This window comes from Triturus cristatus, chromosome 6, assembly GCF_964204655.1.
Source record: "Triturus cristatus chromosome 6, aTriCri1.1, whole genome shotgun sequence".
Classification (NCBI taxonomy): Eukaryota; Metazoa; Chordata; class Amphibia; order Caudata; family Salamandridae; genus Triturus; species Triturus cristatus.
The window spans coordinates 506,285,374-506,301,928 of record NC_140589.1 but is presented as its reverse complement, the minus strand read 5'-3'; the positions used below and the strand labels follow the sequence as shown (position 1 = coordinate 506,301,928).

The 16,555-nt window shown below is 54.0% G+C and overlaps 1 protein-coding gene across 2 annotated transcripts in view; it reads right to left on the bottom strand.

Annotated features, from left to right (window-relative positions):
• Nucleotides 1–16,555, bottom strand: part of SMAP1 (small ArfGAP 1) — a 924,147-nt gene that overhangs the window by 539,028 nt on the left and 368,564 nt on the right. For both annotated transcript variants that reach the window (XM_085610917.1, XM_085610918.1), the window contains exon 4: nt 13,902–13,977. In XM_085610917.1, coding sequence (XP_085467043.1) covers nt 13,902–13,977 — 76 coding nt within the window. The remainder of the gene's footprint in view (nt 1–13,901; nt 13,978–16,555) is intronic.

The window sequence follows — 16,555 nt, the reverse complement described above, 5'->3', positions numbered from 1 at the left end:
TCTGTCGTCCACAGCAGGTTTGTCATTGACAGTCTCTTCAAACGGTGGCATAGACGTCGATGGGTGGGATGGCATCAATGGCTCTGGTCCCCATCATCGAAGGAATCAACGTCTATGGTCGGGTGGATGGTAACCAGAGGCAGAGCAGATCTCATCGACGACTCATCAATGATACTTTCTTGGTTGGAGACATGGTCTTTGTTGATTTCTTTTTCACTGATTTATAGGGCTGCTTTCTATGTTTAAAATTTGAAAGGTTGCTCACAAGCACTGTACCAAACAAGTCAAGTTCAGGAAACTATATAAGTTGCAGCTTATGCGCTGCCTTCGTGGAAGTGTTCGGAGGGGCACCTTTCAATTAATCTTCTTCTGAAGAGGTGTCCTCTCCATTTTTTTTTTTTTTTTTTTAAATCTGTTTTTATTAATTTTGTTGTTTTGTCAAACACCAATACAAACATTCGGTACAGTAGCATACGAGCTCCTTGAGTATAACAGCAGTGCATAGCGCACTTAAAAGATACATAATTAGGTCGTAGCTTGATGAACTCCGCCCAGCTGCATTGAACCCCTAATGAGGCAGAAATCTTAAATATTGATATATGCAGTCCTGCCTTCCCCCGCGTGGGCTTATCAGGATATCCCGGTGAGTCCCGCAGCCGATTCCGCAGCCACTGTCCAGAAACAATAAGAAAACAAACAGAAAGAACCGCAACCACCTCAAAAGTAGACCAGCTCCAGTGTGCCTATCGCTATCCCTGCCCCCCGTGTAGTCCCCCTCTCCCCCGATTGCATTGAGTGACGAAACTGCGGCACACCATCACACGTTCGGGTGCATTGTCCCCTCTCGCCCAGTGCGGGTGCGTGTTATGTGTGGAACCCTACGGGGTCACTCCGGCGGATCTTCCGCTGCCCGGCTTGACGTCGCCCCCCCCCCCCCGCTCACCCCTCCCATCCCCCACATCAGCATGTCTGAGCGCCTGAAGCATCTCCTCCCATTGCGCGGCTATGGGCGTCTTCCTCAGCCCTAGGGTCTCCTCCCGCCTAATGGCAGTCCCCTCCGCACGGCCCATGCAGCGAGTGAGCGCCCCCACGCTCGCGGGTGGGGCGGGTCCTGTGCCTTCCATCGCCAGGTTATGAGGCGCTTTGCAACCGCGAGCCCTAAATCCTGGAACCGAGACATCACCTTAGTCGTGCTCGTCCTACGAAAGTGATGCAGTAGGTAGACCACCCAGTCGAAAGATATATCCCTTCCCGTGATAGTGTGCAGGGAGTCGTGAACTGCGCGCCAGTAGGAGTGTAATTTGCAGCAGCCCCATAGCTTATGTATGATGTCGGCCCCCGGTGTAGCGCTTCTAGGACACTGTGTTTGCGTGACAATAGTAACTGTTAAGGACCGTGGGAGTGAGATATGCCCTATGGACAACAAATAATTGTATCTGTCTGAGGCGCATGTTTCTAGGGATGCGCACCGGGCTTTTCAGTATGTGTTCCCAATCTTTATCCGTCAACTGCCTCCCTAGGTCCACATCCCATTTGTGCCTAAGTGGTTCTAGGGAAATCGCCGTGTGCGTCCGCAACGATGCCGCGAACCACCTAATCAGGTGGCAGCCCCTTCCCAAGATGTGCAAGTACTGTATAGTAAGGTGTTGGCCGGGCTCCACGGCCAAATCTCCCCACCGAGCACCCAAAGTCCGTACTAAGGAGTGATAGGTCAGGAACTGTCCGGGCGGTAGGCCCCCTTCCTCCACCAGCAAGTCGCACGAGAGGAGCTCTCCGTCTCGATACAGATCTCCTAGGGTCTGGATGTCCGCCTCTCGCCACTGTGCAAGCGCAAGGGCGGTAAGTGGTCCCACTCCACTGGGGGTACCTTCCAATGGCAGCGCTGGCGCGTACGGGAGTACGTGCCGAGTAAGGAATAGGCTTCTGCGGAAACAGCGATACGCCACCGCAAGGAGGAGCGGGGCTGGGGTTACACTTCTGGAGGCCGGGTGGAAGAGCACCAACAACTGCTCAAGTGTATACGGTGGGCCCATGGACGCAGTATCCTCGCGACCCCTATCCGCCAACCAACGCGCTATCCACTGCAGTTGGGCCGCTAGGTAGTAATGCTCGAAGCAGGGCGCCGCCAACCCTCCCTGGTCCGTCGGGAGGTAGAGTTTCCTGAGGGACATCCTGTGTTGGCTATTCCCCCAGATGAAATACCCAAGGGTTTGCGACAGCTTGGCGAAGAAGGCCGCCGGGATATAAAAAGGCAGGTTAGCGAAATAGTACAGGAGCCGCGGGAGGACCACCATTTTGGACAGCGCCACTCTGCCCGTGACCGTGAGCGGAAGAGTGTTCCAGAAGCGCACTTGGGATTTAATGACCGTGAAGGCTCTGCCCAGGTTACCGTCAATTAGGTCTGCCGGCTGACGGTCCCAGGTATCGGAAGGTGTCACCCCTCCACTGTACTCTGGTGCCGTTTAAGACATAACCAGGGTCTTGCCGCCCCTCGCCGAACGCGTAAAGGTAGGATTTGCTGGCGTTCACCCGGAGCCCTGAAAGGGCGGCAAAATCTCGCAGGACGTGGGCCAGCTGAGGTGGGATGTCGTCAACGTCCCGTACATACACCAACAGATCGTCTGCGTAAAGCGACACCTGATGTACAGTGTCCCCCAGTGGTATGCCAGCCGCCGTCCGCTCGCGTATAGCCGCTGCCAGGGGCTCCATCGCCAGAGCAAACAGGAGCGGCGACAGCGGGCATCCCTGCCGGGTTCCCCTGCAGATCGGTATGGCGGCGGATATGTACGGCCCCAGTCGCACCCGCACCTTAGGGTCTTTGTAAAGGAGGCCCACCAGTTGTAGAAACTCCAAGCCAAGGTCAAAGCGCAGCAGAAGTGCCGAAAGATACCGCCATTCCAGAGTGACCTCTGTCCCTCTGGGCCGGTCACCCCACGCACCTCGCTCACTCCTCCATGTGTGAGTCCAGGCTGCCCCTTTCCCGCCGAGTGCCGCCGCTGCCCGCAGCTGTGCTCCTGGTCCTGCGCTGCTGCTGGATTTGCCGTGTGTGTGTATTCTTTCCCGTTTTGTGCTCTGCCTTAGCTGTACTGTGTGTGTAATTTCCCGGTCTTGCTCTGCCTTAATTCTTTTTCTCCGTCTGTGCCCCTTGTTGTGCCAGCCCCTGCCGCGTTCCCGCCACCTCCCCGCCGCTGCCCCCCTGCGGCCCCGGTCGCCCTTCCCCATTCGCCGCCCCGCTCCCGCCTCCCAGCTGCTCCTCCCTCGCTCCGCCCCCCCCACTCTCCACATACGGCAGAGTGGCAAACGCGCAGCGGGCGCACCAAAGGTAAGCCCGTCTGCGCCCGTCCGCGCCTAGCGCCCGGATCCCTGGCCCCCGCAGACACCAGACCACCCGCCAGACCTACGACGCCGCCGAACTCAACGCACTCAACGCCGGCCGGATCCCCGGATGCTACCGAGCCACCCCGAGACGCACCCACGGACCCTTTAGCTGCCACTCCTGCAAGTTCACCTGCATCCGGACCTGCACTGCACCCGCACCCACCAAGCCGAGCACCAGCAGCAACCACCTGAAGTGCATCCTGCTCAACACCCGCTCCGTCCACAGACACGCCGTAGAACTCTGGAACCTGCTCGACACTACATCACCAGACGTCGCCTTCCTCACAGAAACCTGGATGAACGCCTCCTCAGCGCCTGACATCGCCATCGCCATCCCGGACGGATACAAGATCACCCGGAGGGACCGCGGCAATCAGACCGGAGGAGGCATCGCCATCATCCACAGAAACACCACCCGCCTCACGACTAACACCGACGACACCCTCACAACCGCCGAACACCTGCACTTCCAGATCCACACCGACCCCAAGACCACCCTCAGAGGCACCCTCATCTACAGAGCCCCGGGACCACGCACACAATTCAGCGAAGACATCGCCGACTTCATCAGCCCGCACGCCCTCCCTTCCGCTGACTACATCCTCCTCGGGGACCTCAACTTCCACCTGGAGAACAACAACGACCGCAACACCACCACCCTGCTGGACAACCTCGCCAACCTCGGTCTCAAGCAGCTGGTGACAACCCCCACCCACTACGCCGGACACACACTCGACCCAGACTTCTCATCCAGCAAGGACATCGCCTTCAGCCACGCCACCGGCCTCCACTGGACGGACCACAGCTGCGTCCACTTCAGCTTTAGAAAGAACACGGTCCACCACCACCAGCAACAGGTTGCACGCAGAAGCTGAAACAAGATCACAGCCGACCAGCTCGCCGCATCCCTGAGCCAGGACCCCCCCGCCAGCTCAGCGAACCCCAGCCAGGCCGCAAACAACCTCACGAAGTGGATCAGCAACTGTGCAGACGACCTCGCCCCTCTGAGGACCCCGCCTAGCAGACCCGGCAGTAAGAAAGCACCATGGTTCACCGACGAACTCAAGAGCTTCAAGAAGAACTGCCGAGCCCTCGAGAGAGCCTGGCGCAGAGACCCAACACCAGACAACATGACCACCCTCAAGCTCGCCACTCGAAAACACCACCAACTGATCCACACCACCAAGAAAACCGCATTCAAGGAACGACTGGACAACAACGCACACAACAGCAAGGAACTCTTCAACATCGTCAAAGAGCTCTCCAACCCCAACGCCGGAAACAACGACATCACCCCATCACAAGACCTCTGCAACTCCCTCGCCTCCTACTTCCACAACAATATCGCAGACATACACAACAGCTTCATCACACAGCCAACGCACCCCACAACAGCACCGGCACCCCCCACCACCACCCTCCGCGCCTGGACCCCGATCAACACTGAAGAAACCCGACGCACGATGAACTCCATCCACTCCGGATCTCCAACCGACCCCTGCCCTCACCACGTCTTCAACAAGGCCAACGCTGTCATCGCACCCCACCTGTGGGACATCATCAACACCTCCTTCGACACCACTACCTTCCCGGAGAGCTGGAAGCACGCCGAACTCCGCGCTCTACTGAAGAAACCATCAGCGGACCCCACCGAACTCAAAAACTACCGCCCCATCTCGCTCCTCCCGTTTCCGGCCAAAGTCATCGAGAAAACCGTAAACAAGCAGCTGGCCGCCTTCCTCGAGACGAACGGATCCCTCGACCTCTCGCAGTCTGGCTTCCGGGCCAACCACAGCACCGAGACCGCCCTCATCGCAGCCACCGATGACATCCGAGCCCTGCTCGACAACGGAGAAACTGCGGCCCTCATCCTCCTGGACCTCTCCGCGGCATTCGACACTGTCTGCCACCGCACCCTAGTGCAGCGCCTCAGCAACGTCGGAATCCAAGAGAAGGCACTAGAATGGATCATCTCCTTCCTCGCCGGAAGGACACAGAGAGTCCGCCTCCCCCCATTCAGATCAGAAGCCACCGAAGTCATCTGCGGCGTTCCTCAAGGCTCCTCGCTCAGCCCCACGCTCTTCAATGTCTACATGAGCCCCCTTGCGGCCATCGCACGCCAACACAACCTCAACATCATCTCTTACGCCGACGACACCCAGATGATCCTCTCCCTCACCAACGACCCCGCCACCGCCAGAGCCAACCTACACGAAGGGATGACAGACGTAGCCGAATGGATGATGAACAGCCGCCTGAAACTGAACTCAGACAAGACGGAAGTCCTCATCCTGGGCTCTTCGCCCTCCGCCTGGGACGACTCCTGGTGGCCCCCCGCCCTGGGCAGCGCACCCAAACCAACAGACCACGCACGCAACCTGGGATTCATCCTGGACTCCTCCCTCTCCATGACCAGACAAGTCAACGCCGTCTCCTCGTCGTGCTTCAACATCCTGCGCATGCTTCGTAAGATCTTCCGGTGGATCCCCACCGAGACCAGGAAGACGGTCACCCAGGCCCTCGTCACCAGCCGACTAGACTACGGCAGCTCCCTCTACGCCGGAACCACTGCCAAACTCCAGAAGAGACTCCAGCGAATCCAGAACGCCTCTGCGAGACTCAACCTCAACATCCCCCGACACAGCCACATCTCCGGACACCTGAGAGACCTGCACTGGCTCCCGGTCAACAAGAGAATCACCTTCCGTCTCCTCACCCACGCACACAAAGCCCTACACAACCAAGGCCCGAGATACCTCAACAGCCGCCTCAACTTCTACACTCCCACACGCCAGCTCCGATCGACCAGCCACGCCCTCGCCGCCGTCCCCCGCATCCGAAGAGCCACCACAGGAGGAAGGTCCTTCTCCTACCTGGCCGCCAAGACTTGGAACTCCCTCCCAACCCACCTCCGCCTGACCCAAGACCACCTCGCTCCCAGAAAGCAGCTCAAGACCTGGCTGTTCGAGCAGTAGCGGACCCCCCCCTCCCCAAGCGCCTTGAGACCCTCCGGGTGAGTAGTGCGCTATATAAGTGCATTGATTGATTGATTGATTCCAGGCAATCAAATGCCTTTTCCAGGTCTAATATTAGGCAACCTGCCCTGGGCCACTCCCGTGTACAGTCCGCCGCCACCCTGAAAATTCTCCGCAGGTTCAAGGACGTACTGCGCTTTGGCACAAACCCATTCTGGTCTGCATGGACTAAGTGTGCAACCACCGGCGCCAAGCGCTCCGCCAGCACCTTAGCCAGGATCTTACAGTCAGTGTTAAGGAGCGCCAGCGGGCGGTAGGAGCCCAGGTCTGTGGCGTCCCGGTCCGGCTTGGGCAGGGACACCAAGTAGGCCTCACTCATCGAGGGAGGTAGTGCGCCTGCCTTAGCTGCCGCCCTATATACCCCAAGGAGGTGCGGCACCAGATGCTCACGGTAAGCTTTATAAAACTCCGTAGGCAACCCATCGGGGCCCAGAGTTTTCCCAGATGCCATAGAGGAGATGGCGTCTCCTATCTCCTCCAGTGTAAGAGGACAGTTGAGAGCCTCCATATGCTCAGCAGGGACCGTAGGCAGCCGCGCCTGCCCTATAAACCGCTCGAGATCCTCCACCGAGCAGTGTGCTCGCGCACGGTACAGTTGTGCATAATGGTCTGTCATGACCCTATGAATGTCCCGATGGGTGCACACGAGTTCTCCCCCTGACGTACATATCGCCGCGACCTGCCCTGTCGGCCGATGCATGTGTGCGGGTCGTGTGTGCCGCATAGTTCAGAAACCTCAGGCGTTCCAGGAGCTCAGCATGTTCGGCGCGCAGGTCCGCCAACTGTTGTGCTTGTGCACCGCCCCCCTCTCCCTCCCGCTCGTGCTGAAGCAGCCAGGATTCAAGACGGGTGAGCGACCACGCTATCTGTCTCCGCATATTCCATGTGGTCCCCAAGCAATGTCCGCAAATCACTACTTTGAGCGCATCCCATTCCACCCGGGCGTCGCTCGCTGTGCCCTCATTGAGCTCATAATAGGAGAGGAGCGCGTTTTCCACCGACGAGCGGAAGTCCGGGTCTTCCAGCGCCGTGGGCTGGAGTCGCCACATGGGTATGGGAGGACGACCCGCCTCCCAGCTAAGTCGGAGCCTCAGGGGGTTATGGTCAGAGTGTGTGCGCCCCAGAAACTCTACTCTCTCCACCAGTGGCAGCAGCGCCGGGGATCCTACCATCCTATCCAACCGCACATGTAGATCATGCGTAGAGGAATAATAAGAGTAGATTCGATCCGTGGGGCACAGAGTACGCAAAATATCCAGCACCCCCCACTGTGAAAGCCAGTCGACCAACGCACGGGCCGTGGAGGCAGCGGACGTCGCGCGGAGCGGAGGGAACGACCTGTCCAGGTGCACATCTAAGACAGAGTTAAAGACCCCTCCAAGCAGCCAGGGGATACCGGTGTACGGCACTACCACCAGCGACAGACGCGCGAGGAAGGGTATCTGGTCAACGTTCGGGGCATAGATCGAAGCCAGTAATACAGCCTGGCCGTTCAGCGTTCCCCGTAATAATGTGTACCTACCCTCAGCATCCACAGACATGTCCTCGCTGACAAAGGGGACGCCCGCTCTGACCCACACGAGGGTGCCCGTGGCCTGTGCTGAGTACACCGTGCCATACACCTGGCCCCTCCAGCGCCGTCGCAACTTCTCTAACTGTGATCTGAGGTAACAATAGAAAAATAACAATAACAAGTGTGTAACGGCTGGGGCTAAGCGCACAAGTGTGTCCGTCCAAACTTACGTGACCCAACGCGGGCGAAATCTAGGTCAGGGTGTGACCTGGGGGTAGTGACGTGCGGAGGAATGTTCGCCACCGGTGTCCCCGAGTATCATCTAAGTGTGGTGTGCCTCTACGAAGTGCTACCCAGCGATGAGCGGTGCGACTAGTGAGGCGCAGGCAAGTGCCCCCCGGGAGCCACCCATATCTACCTTTTCCCTCAGGGGAGACCCATCCTGGACGAGTAGCCGTGACCACAACAGATCCCCCTCCCAGGTCAGGAGGACCACCAGACTAGGCCCAGGCTCACCCTCCGCCTCCCCAGGGACATAAGTCAACTTCATGGTACTTGCACCAGCGGTAGTCCTCAGGCCATCTCTCAGTCCAGGATACCATCCGCAGTCTGTGGGGTAACCACCGGCCCACCGAAGGCCTCGGAGAGGGATGTCGTCGGAGACGTTGACCCGCTCACCAGCACCTCAAGTCGCCCCTCCTGGTCCGATGAGTCCATCTGGCTCGGGCTGGCCAGTGTCGTGACCGCCTGCAGCACATTCCGACGCTCTTGTCGCATTTTCTCTGGCATTGGAGCTACTGACCGCGCCGGCATCTCTCGCGCTGCTTTACGCTGCTGACGACGTCTGCCACCTCTGCTGAGGCGGGCTCCGTCGCCCGGGTCTGCCGGCCTCTGCCCAGTCCATAGTCCCTTCTCCTCTAGCTAGGCCCAGACCTCCGCTGGGGAGTCAAAGTAGTGAGTCTTTCCTTTATCGACCACACGCAACCTAGCAGGGAACAGTAGCGAGTACGGCAGCGCCAGTTCACGAAGCTGGCGTTTCACTGCTATGTAATTATTTCTGCGGTGCTGCACCAGCGTGGTGAAGTCCGGGAAAAGCATCACTTGACTGCAGCGCACCGAAAGACCATTCATGTTGCGGGTCTCTCTGAGGATGGCGTCCCTGTCTCTATAGTTCAGCATCTTGAACAGGAATGGGCGCGGCCGGGAGCCCGGCGGCGGCCTCTGAGCAGGCACACGATGAGCTCTTTCCACCGCGAAGTGAGTCGACAGCTTCCCAGGCGGCATGACTGCCCGCAGCCAGTCTTCCACATATTGTTCGGGTTTCGCCCTTCTTCGCCCTCCGGCAGGCCCACGGCGCGGACATTATTGCGGCGGGAGCGCCCTTCAGCATCCTCCGCCCTGTCTTCTAGGGCGTGAATACGATCCAGCATGTCTTGTAGGGCAGCTGCGTGGCTGCGAGCGACCGGCTGCATCTCCGACAACGTCTGCCCCTGGGTGGCAACCGTATCCGCCAACCTGCGGTGGTCTGCATGCAGGAGCGTGAAGTCCGAGGTGACTTTATCAATGCGGCTCTCCAGTGACGTCCTAGTTTGCTCCAAGGTTGTCCCTATTTTCTCCACTGCGGCCAGCACGGAGTTCATCTTGGCCGCCAGCGCCGCGGTCGACGACGGACCCTCCTCCATCCCCTCGTGAGGGCGGGCACGGTCAGGAGTCGGTGCCCGTTGTGGGCCTTGCTGCAGCTTGGCGCGCATGCGGCCCATCACTAGTTGCTGCGCCGTGGGCATCCGCCACCAATCGTCCAAAGACCGGCTGCACCCGCGACGTCCTCTTGCCAACCGCCTCAGGACAGCCGCCGCCAGGGAAGGCCCACCCGGGCTATCGGCACAGGGTCTGCCACACTCGTCCAGCCGCAGGCAGAGGTCGTCAGCGAAGTCCGCAACGGCGGCCAGCAGTCGGCCCGTCCCTCGTGTGCCCCCCGTCGGCGCTTCCACGGTCAGGGACCACGGTCCAATCCCCCTGGCCTGCAGTCGCGGTGTCACACCCAGTGGGAGCCAGGCGAGGCAGCGCGTCTCAGCACGCAGAGGGCAGCCACCTCCCGGGCGGCCAGCAGCGGCCGGGTAGGGTCGCCTCAGGCTGGGACACTGACGCCCCCCCCGCAGGGCGGATCTCCAAGCGTACCCTCGCCCTCCGCCGATTTCACCTCACCGCCGGCGCCGGTCTCCCATCTGCGCGCCGCAGCGCAGCCAACAGTTCCTTTCGCAGACCAAGCGGGGCAAAGGTAGTTGCGGCGCAGGTAGGCTCCTTTCACATTCGCCCGACAGTGCCAAATGCCCCGCCAGGGTTGGCAGGGACAGCCGCGGGAAGTAGGCCGCCCCGCTCCCTCCACGCAACGATCTCGCAGCTCTCCCAGACTCACCGGCTGAGCCGTCACCAATGGGGGCCGTGGTGGTGCACTCCGGATTAGCTCCACAGGAGCAGCCCCACTGTCTGCGGCCCTGTGGGCGGGGTCCGGCCACGGGCTCTCACAGCCGTCTTCACCCGCCTAGCAGCAGCTCGCCGGGCAGTCCGTATGCGCAAGAGTCCCAGTGCGGCGTATGGGGTCTGGGCAGGGCAAGATCCTCAGCAGGGCCTCAGGGCGCGCCCATGTGTGCACAGGATGAGTCTGGAGGCATTTGGGTGTACGCAAACGGCGCCTTCGAAGTCACCCAGGCTGCGGCGCCGTGCGGTGCGCGTTTTCCACAGGTAGGGCACAGCGCGGCCACCGCCACTCGGGTCCTGCTTCTCCTCGCTACTCCCAGCGCCAGGCCGGTGCGGCCGGTCTCCGGCAGTCCGCCAGCATGAGAAGGCCTGCTACCCCAGCGGGCTTTGATCGCCGATCCCGCCTCCGGTCTCAGTACCTGGGTGCGCCGCCTCCTGGGCCCAGTCTTCACGCCCCCCAGTACCAGGGCGCTCCCAGCAGCGGCGGCTCGTCTCAGGGCGCCTCCCGGCGTCTCCAGCCCCGCAGTATCAGCGCGTCCGCTGCTTCCTCCACCACAGCCTCGCCGCAGCCTCCGCAGCCGGGGGAAGGTCGCCTCCACGGGCCGCTCACCCGCACCCAACGGCTGCCGCCGCTCCGCGGCTGTCTCCGGCCAGCGCTCCGCGGGAGAGCCTCGCTGCCCTCGCGGCCCACCGCCACTCGCCGGCCTCCAACGCGGGTGTCCCCGATGCTCCGCAGCCCGTTGTTCGGTACCCCAGCTCTCCGGGACTCCGCCGGCACCCCCTCCGCCAGTTTCAGTGGCGAGGACGGCACCGCAGGATCGCCGACTACAGGATAAGTCGGGGAAAAGGTAGAGGAGCTCTACAGAGTCGTGTCCGCCATTGTGGCTCGCTAGCCACGCCCCCGAGGTGTCCTCTCCATTAGAAGATGCCAACATCCTTTCTCTGTCCTTAAGAGTCTTAGCTGTAAAAGTTTTACATATCTCACATTTTGATATCTTATGAGCTGTATAAAGGCAATAAACGCACTGGAAATGAGACTCATCAATGTAAATCTTCTTGTGCTCACAAGATAAACAAGGTTTTAAAAGCAATTTCTTCTCTTTGATAGCTATGGTGGCAGTTGATGACAGCTGGCTGCCAGATATAAAGATGTCCCTGGCCCAGAAAAGACAGTATATTCCCTAATACCAACTCACAGTAGTTCAGTGCTAAAGATAGGGCTGGTTCAAATCCAGGGCGGATAAAAAACAAAAGTACCAGTTTTAGGTTCACAGAAAGGTTAAAGCAGAGCTCTCACACAGGACGTGCGGTAGAAATCAAAGCTATGGTGGCATCCAGGGGGAGTAAGAGAGCTTAACATTTCACCTCTTTGGTTGAAGTTTGGGTTCTTTCAAATGAGGTAAATGTGCTACTAAATAAACAATGTTATTTAAGGCCTATGGTCATTTTACACGTGTTACTGCTATTTTAATGTACCATGGATTTCCAGCCTGACGACAGGGAATGATCCAAGCAGGGGAATGTATAAATGATCCCATGTTGGGTAAACTAAGGAACATTACGCATAGGTTCAGTGGAAAATGAGGCACCAAATGTACTTGTGACCAGATCTCGAAAGTTTATTCGTGCACCAGTGTCAGACTTTGTATACTTCTAAAGTATAATAAAACCCTAACAAAGGATCAAGACACGTTTAAGAGAAAACCTACAAATATATAGCAGTGTAAGATTCTGCATAATATTTGCACATTGTAGCAAATCAGCCTTTTCTGCATGATCACCCAGTTTTTATGGATCATATTGTCACTGGTTTTGGGACTCTGAGCATTTTGCCACTGCTTAACAGTAGAAAAAGTGTTTGTACTTCCTCTCGGAAAAAATGTGCTCTAGTTGGAACTCCCTATTTGGCCTAATAAACTATGTGTCCACCGTAAAGGATGCCTAAAAGACATCCATGGCATCGAAAGTTAAGTGTCATGCATGGGTTGCAGTGTATATGTACACTACTCATATGTGTCAAAAACATGCTAATTTATAAAAAGAAAATAGGGTTCACTACATATTTGGGTTAGTGTGCCTCAGTGAAATATATTTCAAAAGCTATTTCACTCTGTAGGCCTGACTACTCTTTTTTAAATAGGCTTAGTTGGGATTAAAAGCTTTATTTTCCACATCCACTAATAAAAGGGCTAGAAAAATGGTTCAACGTTACTTCTGGCTTCGTTTTTAAAATCTGACTTAAAATGGAAATCAGATGTTTTTACAACTTAAACAGAAAATCGATTCTTTACAAATGTACTTTAGGCTTCCAGAACTGTCTTAAACCCAGTTCTGCCACTGATCAGACCTCCAAAGCCGGAATACACAACCTTGCCTGGGAGAGTTGACAACTCTGAATCAGAGGACAATGGATTGCCTCTTTGCCCCGGAAAGGTCAATGGGTGTTAAATGGTAACCATTAGGCAGGGGTAGCTATCTGGGAGTGCACAGGAACAATTAACAGGCCCAATTGCAGCTTCAGCGCTACCTCTTTTTACTTTGAGATGCCAGGGAGGACCTCCTATTCATCTCTACATCCCTACTAGACTGTCAGGCTATGACCACACTATGAGAGAAAACCACATTTGTCCCTGTCTGGTCCAGGAAGATTTACCAGCAGTTGGAGACTACATCTGAAAACAAAACCTTTGACCGGGACAACCGGCTTCGTATGTACAATCTGAGCTCGATGACGTCTGCCTAAATTGCATTTGGGCCCTTTACATTGCGAACAGTTAATTTTTGCCTTAAAACTATTTAAGTCCTTATGTCCAGCTCCCCTTAACATATTTTGATGGTCCTGGTGCCTTCTTGCTCATTATACAATTCTCTATTTTTCTAAAATGATTAGGGAATTGTACTGTATTGTGCGCTTTACTCTGAAATTGTTGCTACTACTTGAACGTAGCACACGCTTCCTTGGGGACTGGCTTTTGTGTGCGCCATAGCTACCAGGGATTGGGCAAAGATTCTCCCAGAACTGCGTTTTCACCTAACCTGTGTGGGTGTATTGAGCTGGTAGGGGCGCCCCTTCTCCCAAATTAATAATCCCATTTCTGACACAAAACAATAAGATATCTGAACAATTAGAAAGAGTTAAGTAAATAATTATATAATGTCCTTTTTAAAAGACTCACTATAGCCAACTGTTATGCACATTTTAACAGATATCTGCTCACTAGCGCATGAGCTAAGGCAACTAATTCAATTTATAGAGATCACTGAAAATATACTAAGGATGACACAGTCTCAAATATCACAAGGTTAGATAGTTCCGTGCCTGGAGGAAGAACCCGTGTAAACAGCCGCGTTATCCACCTACTTCAAAGTTGGAGTACTAAGCTGTAAATTTACAAATCAACTGAAATGAAGCAGTGCTCTAAAGTGCTCTCAACTAAAGGTGCCAGGATGGAAATATAAAAAAACATTAAATAATATATATATATTTTTTTACTTACAGCGATGGCAATAGTAGCACTTTTGTCGTAGTATTTCTTCCTTTCATATTTATCCCTGATGAAAAATTCCACAGATCTAAAAATTTCCACCTTAAGGAAAAATATTGAAAATGGAGGGGCTGCACAGGACAGTTTCAATCAAACGATATAACACATGGCATTAGCATGCAAATGTTTTAGTATTACATTACTAAAACAATACAGATAGAGCATTTTTTTCATAGACAAGAAATGGCAGTTGTCAAATACATTAAGAAAAGCACTGAGTTATAAATCCCTTAAACATCATGCAGATCTGTTTTACTGGGAGCATTGTGCTCTTTGTAATTGTTCTGTATATATTTGTTTATTGGTTTTGTTTATAACCAATAATACATACAAAGTGGCATCATTGTTCACCCTTTGCAGCCATTACATTGGCAGAATACCAGTAGTCTGTTTCCCTTCCCACTTCCATGCAAAGCTCTTTGCAATAGTTAAATTGTTAAACTTGGCATCTTTTGGCGTGTTTCCCCTGAGATTTTGCTTTCTGACCTCCTGGTTTTGACTCTGTTTTTGCTGGCATAGCATTTCTGCGCACCTTTCGCACTGCTGATCAGTGGTAAAGTGCTAGTGCTCCTGTGGTAAATTGTGTTATGGATTGGTGTTTCCATGATTGGATATTTGATTTCCTTGTTAGTCCCTAGTAAAGTGCACTGAGTGTGCCAGGGCCTGTGAATCAAATGCTACTCGTGGGCCTGCAGCACTGATTGTGCCACCCACGTGAGTAGCTCTGAAAAGGTAACTCAGGCACACCATTGCAGAGTCTGCGTCAGATTGTAACTGCCATGTCGACTTGACCAGTGCACACACTAGCCAGTCCCTAACCTTCCCTTTACTTGCATGTCAGCCACCCTTAAGGTAGGCCCAAGGTACCCCTCTGGGCAGGGTACAGTATATGTGAAAGTTAGGACATGCCAAGGTGTGTGTGGCATGCCCTGATAGTGAATTACAGCCAATTTCGATTTTCACTATTGCAAGGCTACCCGTTCCACATAGGACAGAATGGGAAGTTTGTTTATAACATCTTATAAACATAACTGGCCCGTGAAATTAGGTAGGAAAATAAAGATTAGTATGCCTGAATTAAGAATCTAAAGATGCATCTTTTATTGAAGGTGATTTTTACATTCTGTGTTTGAAATACCACTTTTAGAAAGTAGGTATTTTCTTGCTCAGTCATCCTGTGTGCTTCTGTTGGAATGTGGATTGCCTGTCTGGGATTTGGATGACAGAAGGCTGGGAAGCAGAAGTGCCTCCAGATAGTCTAGGTGGGTCAGGAAAGGTCTGAATAGACCTTGGTTACAACGGGGTAAGGGGGAGGAGATTTCCTAGCACCTCAAAGGGTCTGGTCTGCCTCTGACCACGCCGCCTCCACCTCCTGCCAGGAATTCACACCAGAGAAGGCAGAACTGGTTCTAGCTGGGCACAGACACTCTCTGCCTAAGAGATCAAAGGATTTTGGGATATAAATATTGGGGCCCAGACCCCTGAACTTTAGAACTCTTTTGGACCAAGAAGGCTGCCAAGAAGAAGAGCCGGAGAAGCTGTGAGGAGGAACTACCACTTTGTTGTGTGCTTTGCTGTGTTGGCTTATGATCCAGCGGGTTACCAGCTAGAGATACTCACAATCCACATACTCACCTGGGCCCATAAACACACATTCACACAAGCTAGTAAAGTACCGCTGGGGTCAATTTATTGTAAAAATACCTGTAAGATGAATTTACCCTATTATTTCTTACCAAACCTTTTCTGTCCGAATGTAGTTTCCTCTGTTCAATGGACCTTTTAGTTAACTATTATAGGTGAAATTACATAGTATAAATTATCTTTAAATAACCACAGACTTGTGAGAGTTTTAATAGTTTATCTAGTTAAATTCATGTGAGCCAAAACCAATACAATTCAAACACCGTTTTCTCTAGAGGAAGAAATTAATCTATCAAAATAAAGTCAAAATAATTCATCCAAGAAAAGTGTTTCAAGCATATTTTGATAGCTGAAGATTTTTAAGTACTGTATTGTGAATTTTCATCGTTTTTGGTCTTGTCTTAAGTATTTAAAATATTGGATATTTTTCTCAACTGGTGTGCTGTCCTTTTGTAGTGCTTACACTGTATTACTATTAGTTATGTGCAAATGCTTTACACACTGCCTCTAAGATAAGCCTGACTGCTCGTGCCAAGCTACCAAGGGGGTGAGCAGGGGTTATTTTAGGAGTGTAACTCCCTTATCCTAACTAGAGTGGTGGTTTCTGCCTGGCTTTGGCACATGCCCTGGCCTACCAAAAATCCAATTTCTAACAAATGTTTTAAAAAAATGTTTTGAAAAGTAGAAACTGTTTTGTTTGTGTTTGAAAATTTTAAAACAGAGGCTGGATACTAGCCCTCTACTTACCGTAATGAAGAAGGAACCTAAAGGAGCGTTCCAGTTAGGACAGGAAACAAACGGAACAACTTGATTTTACTTTGGTTATATTTGGACTCCAGGGAATTTGCAGATCAAGCCAGGTATAAATTAAGTCCTTCGTACATGGGTGTATGGAAGATTTCTAATTATACACCAACCACTCTCTCATTTAAGCAGGCCAACCTTGGCTATGTATGCCCAAC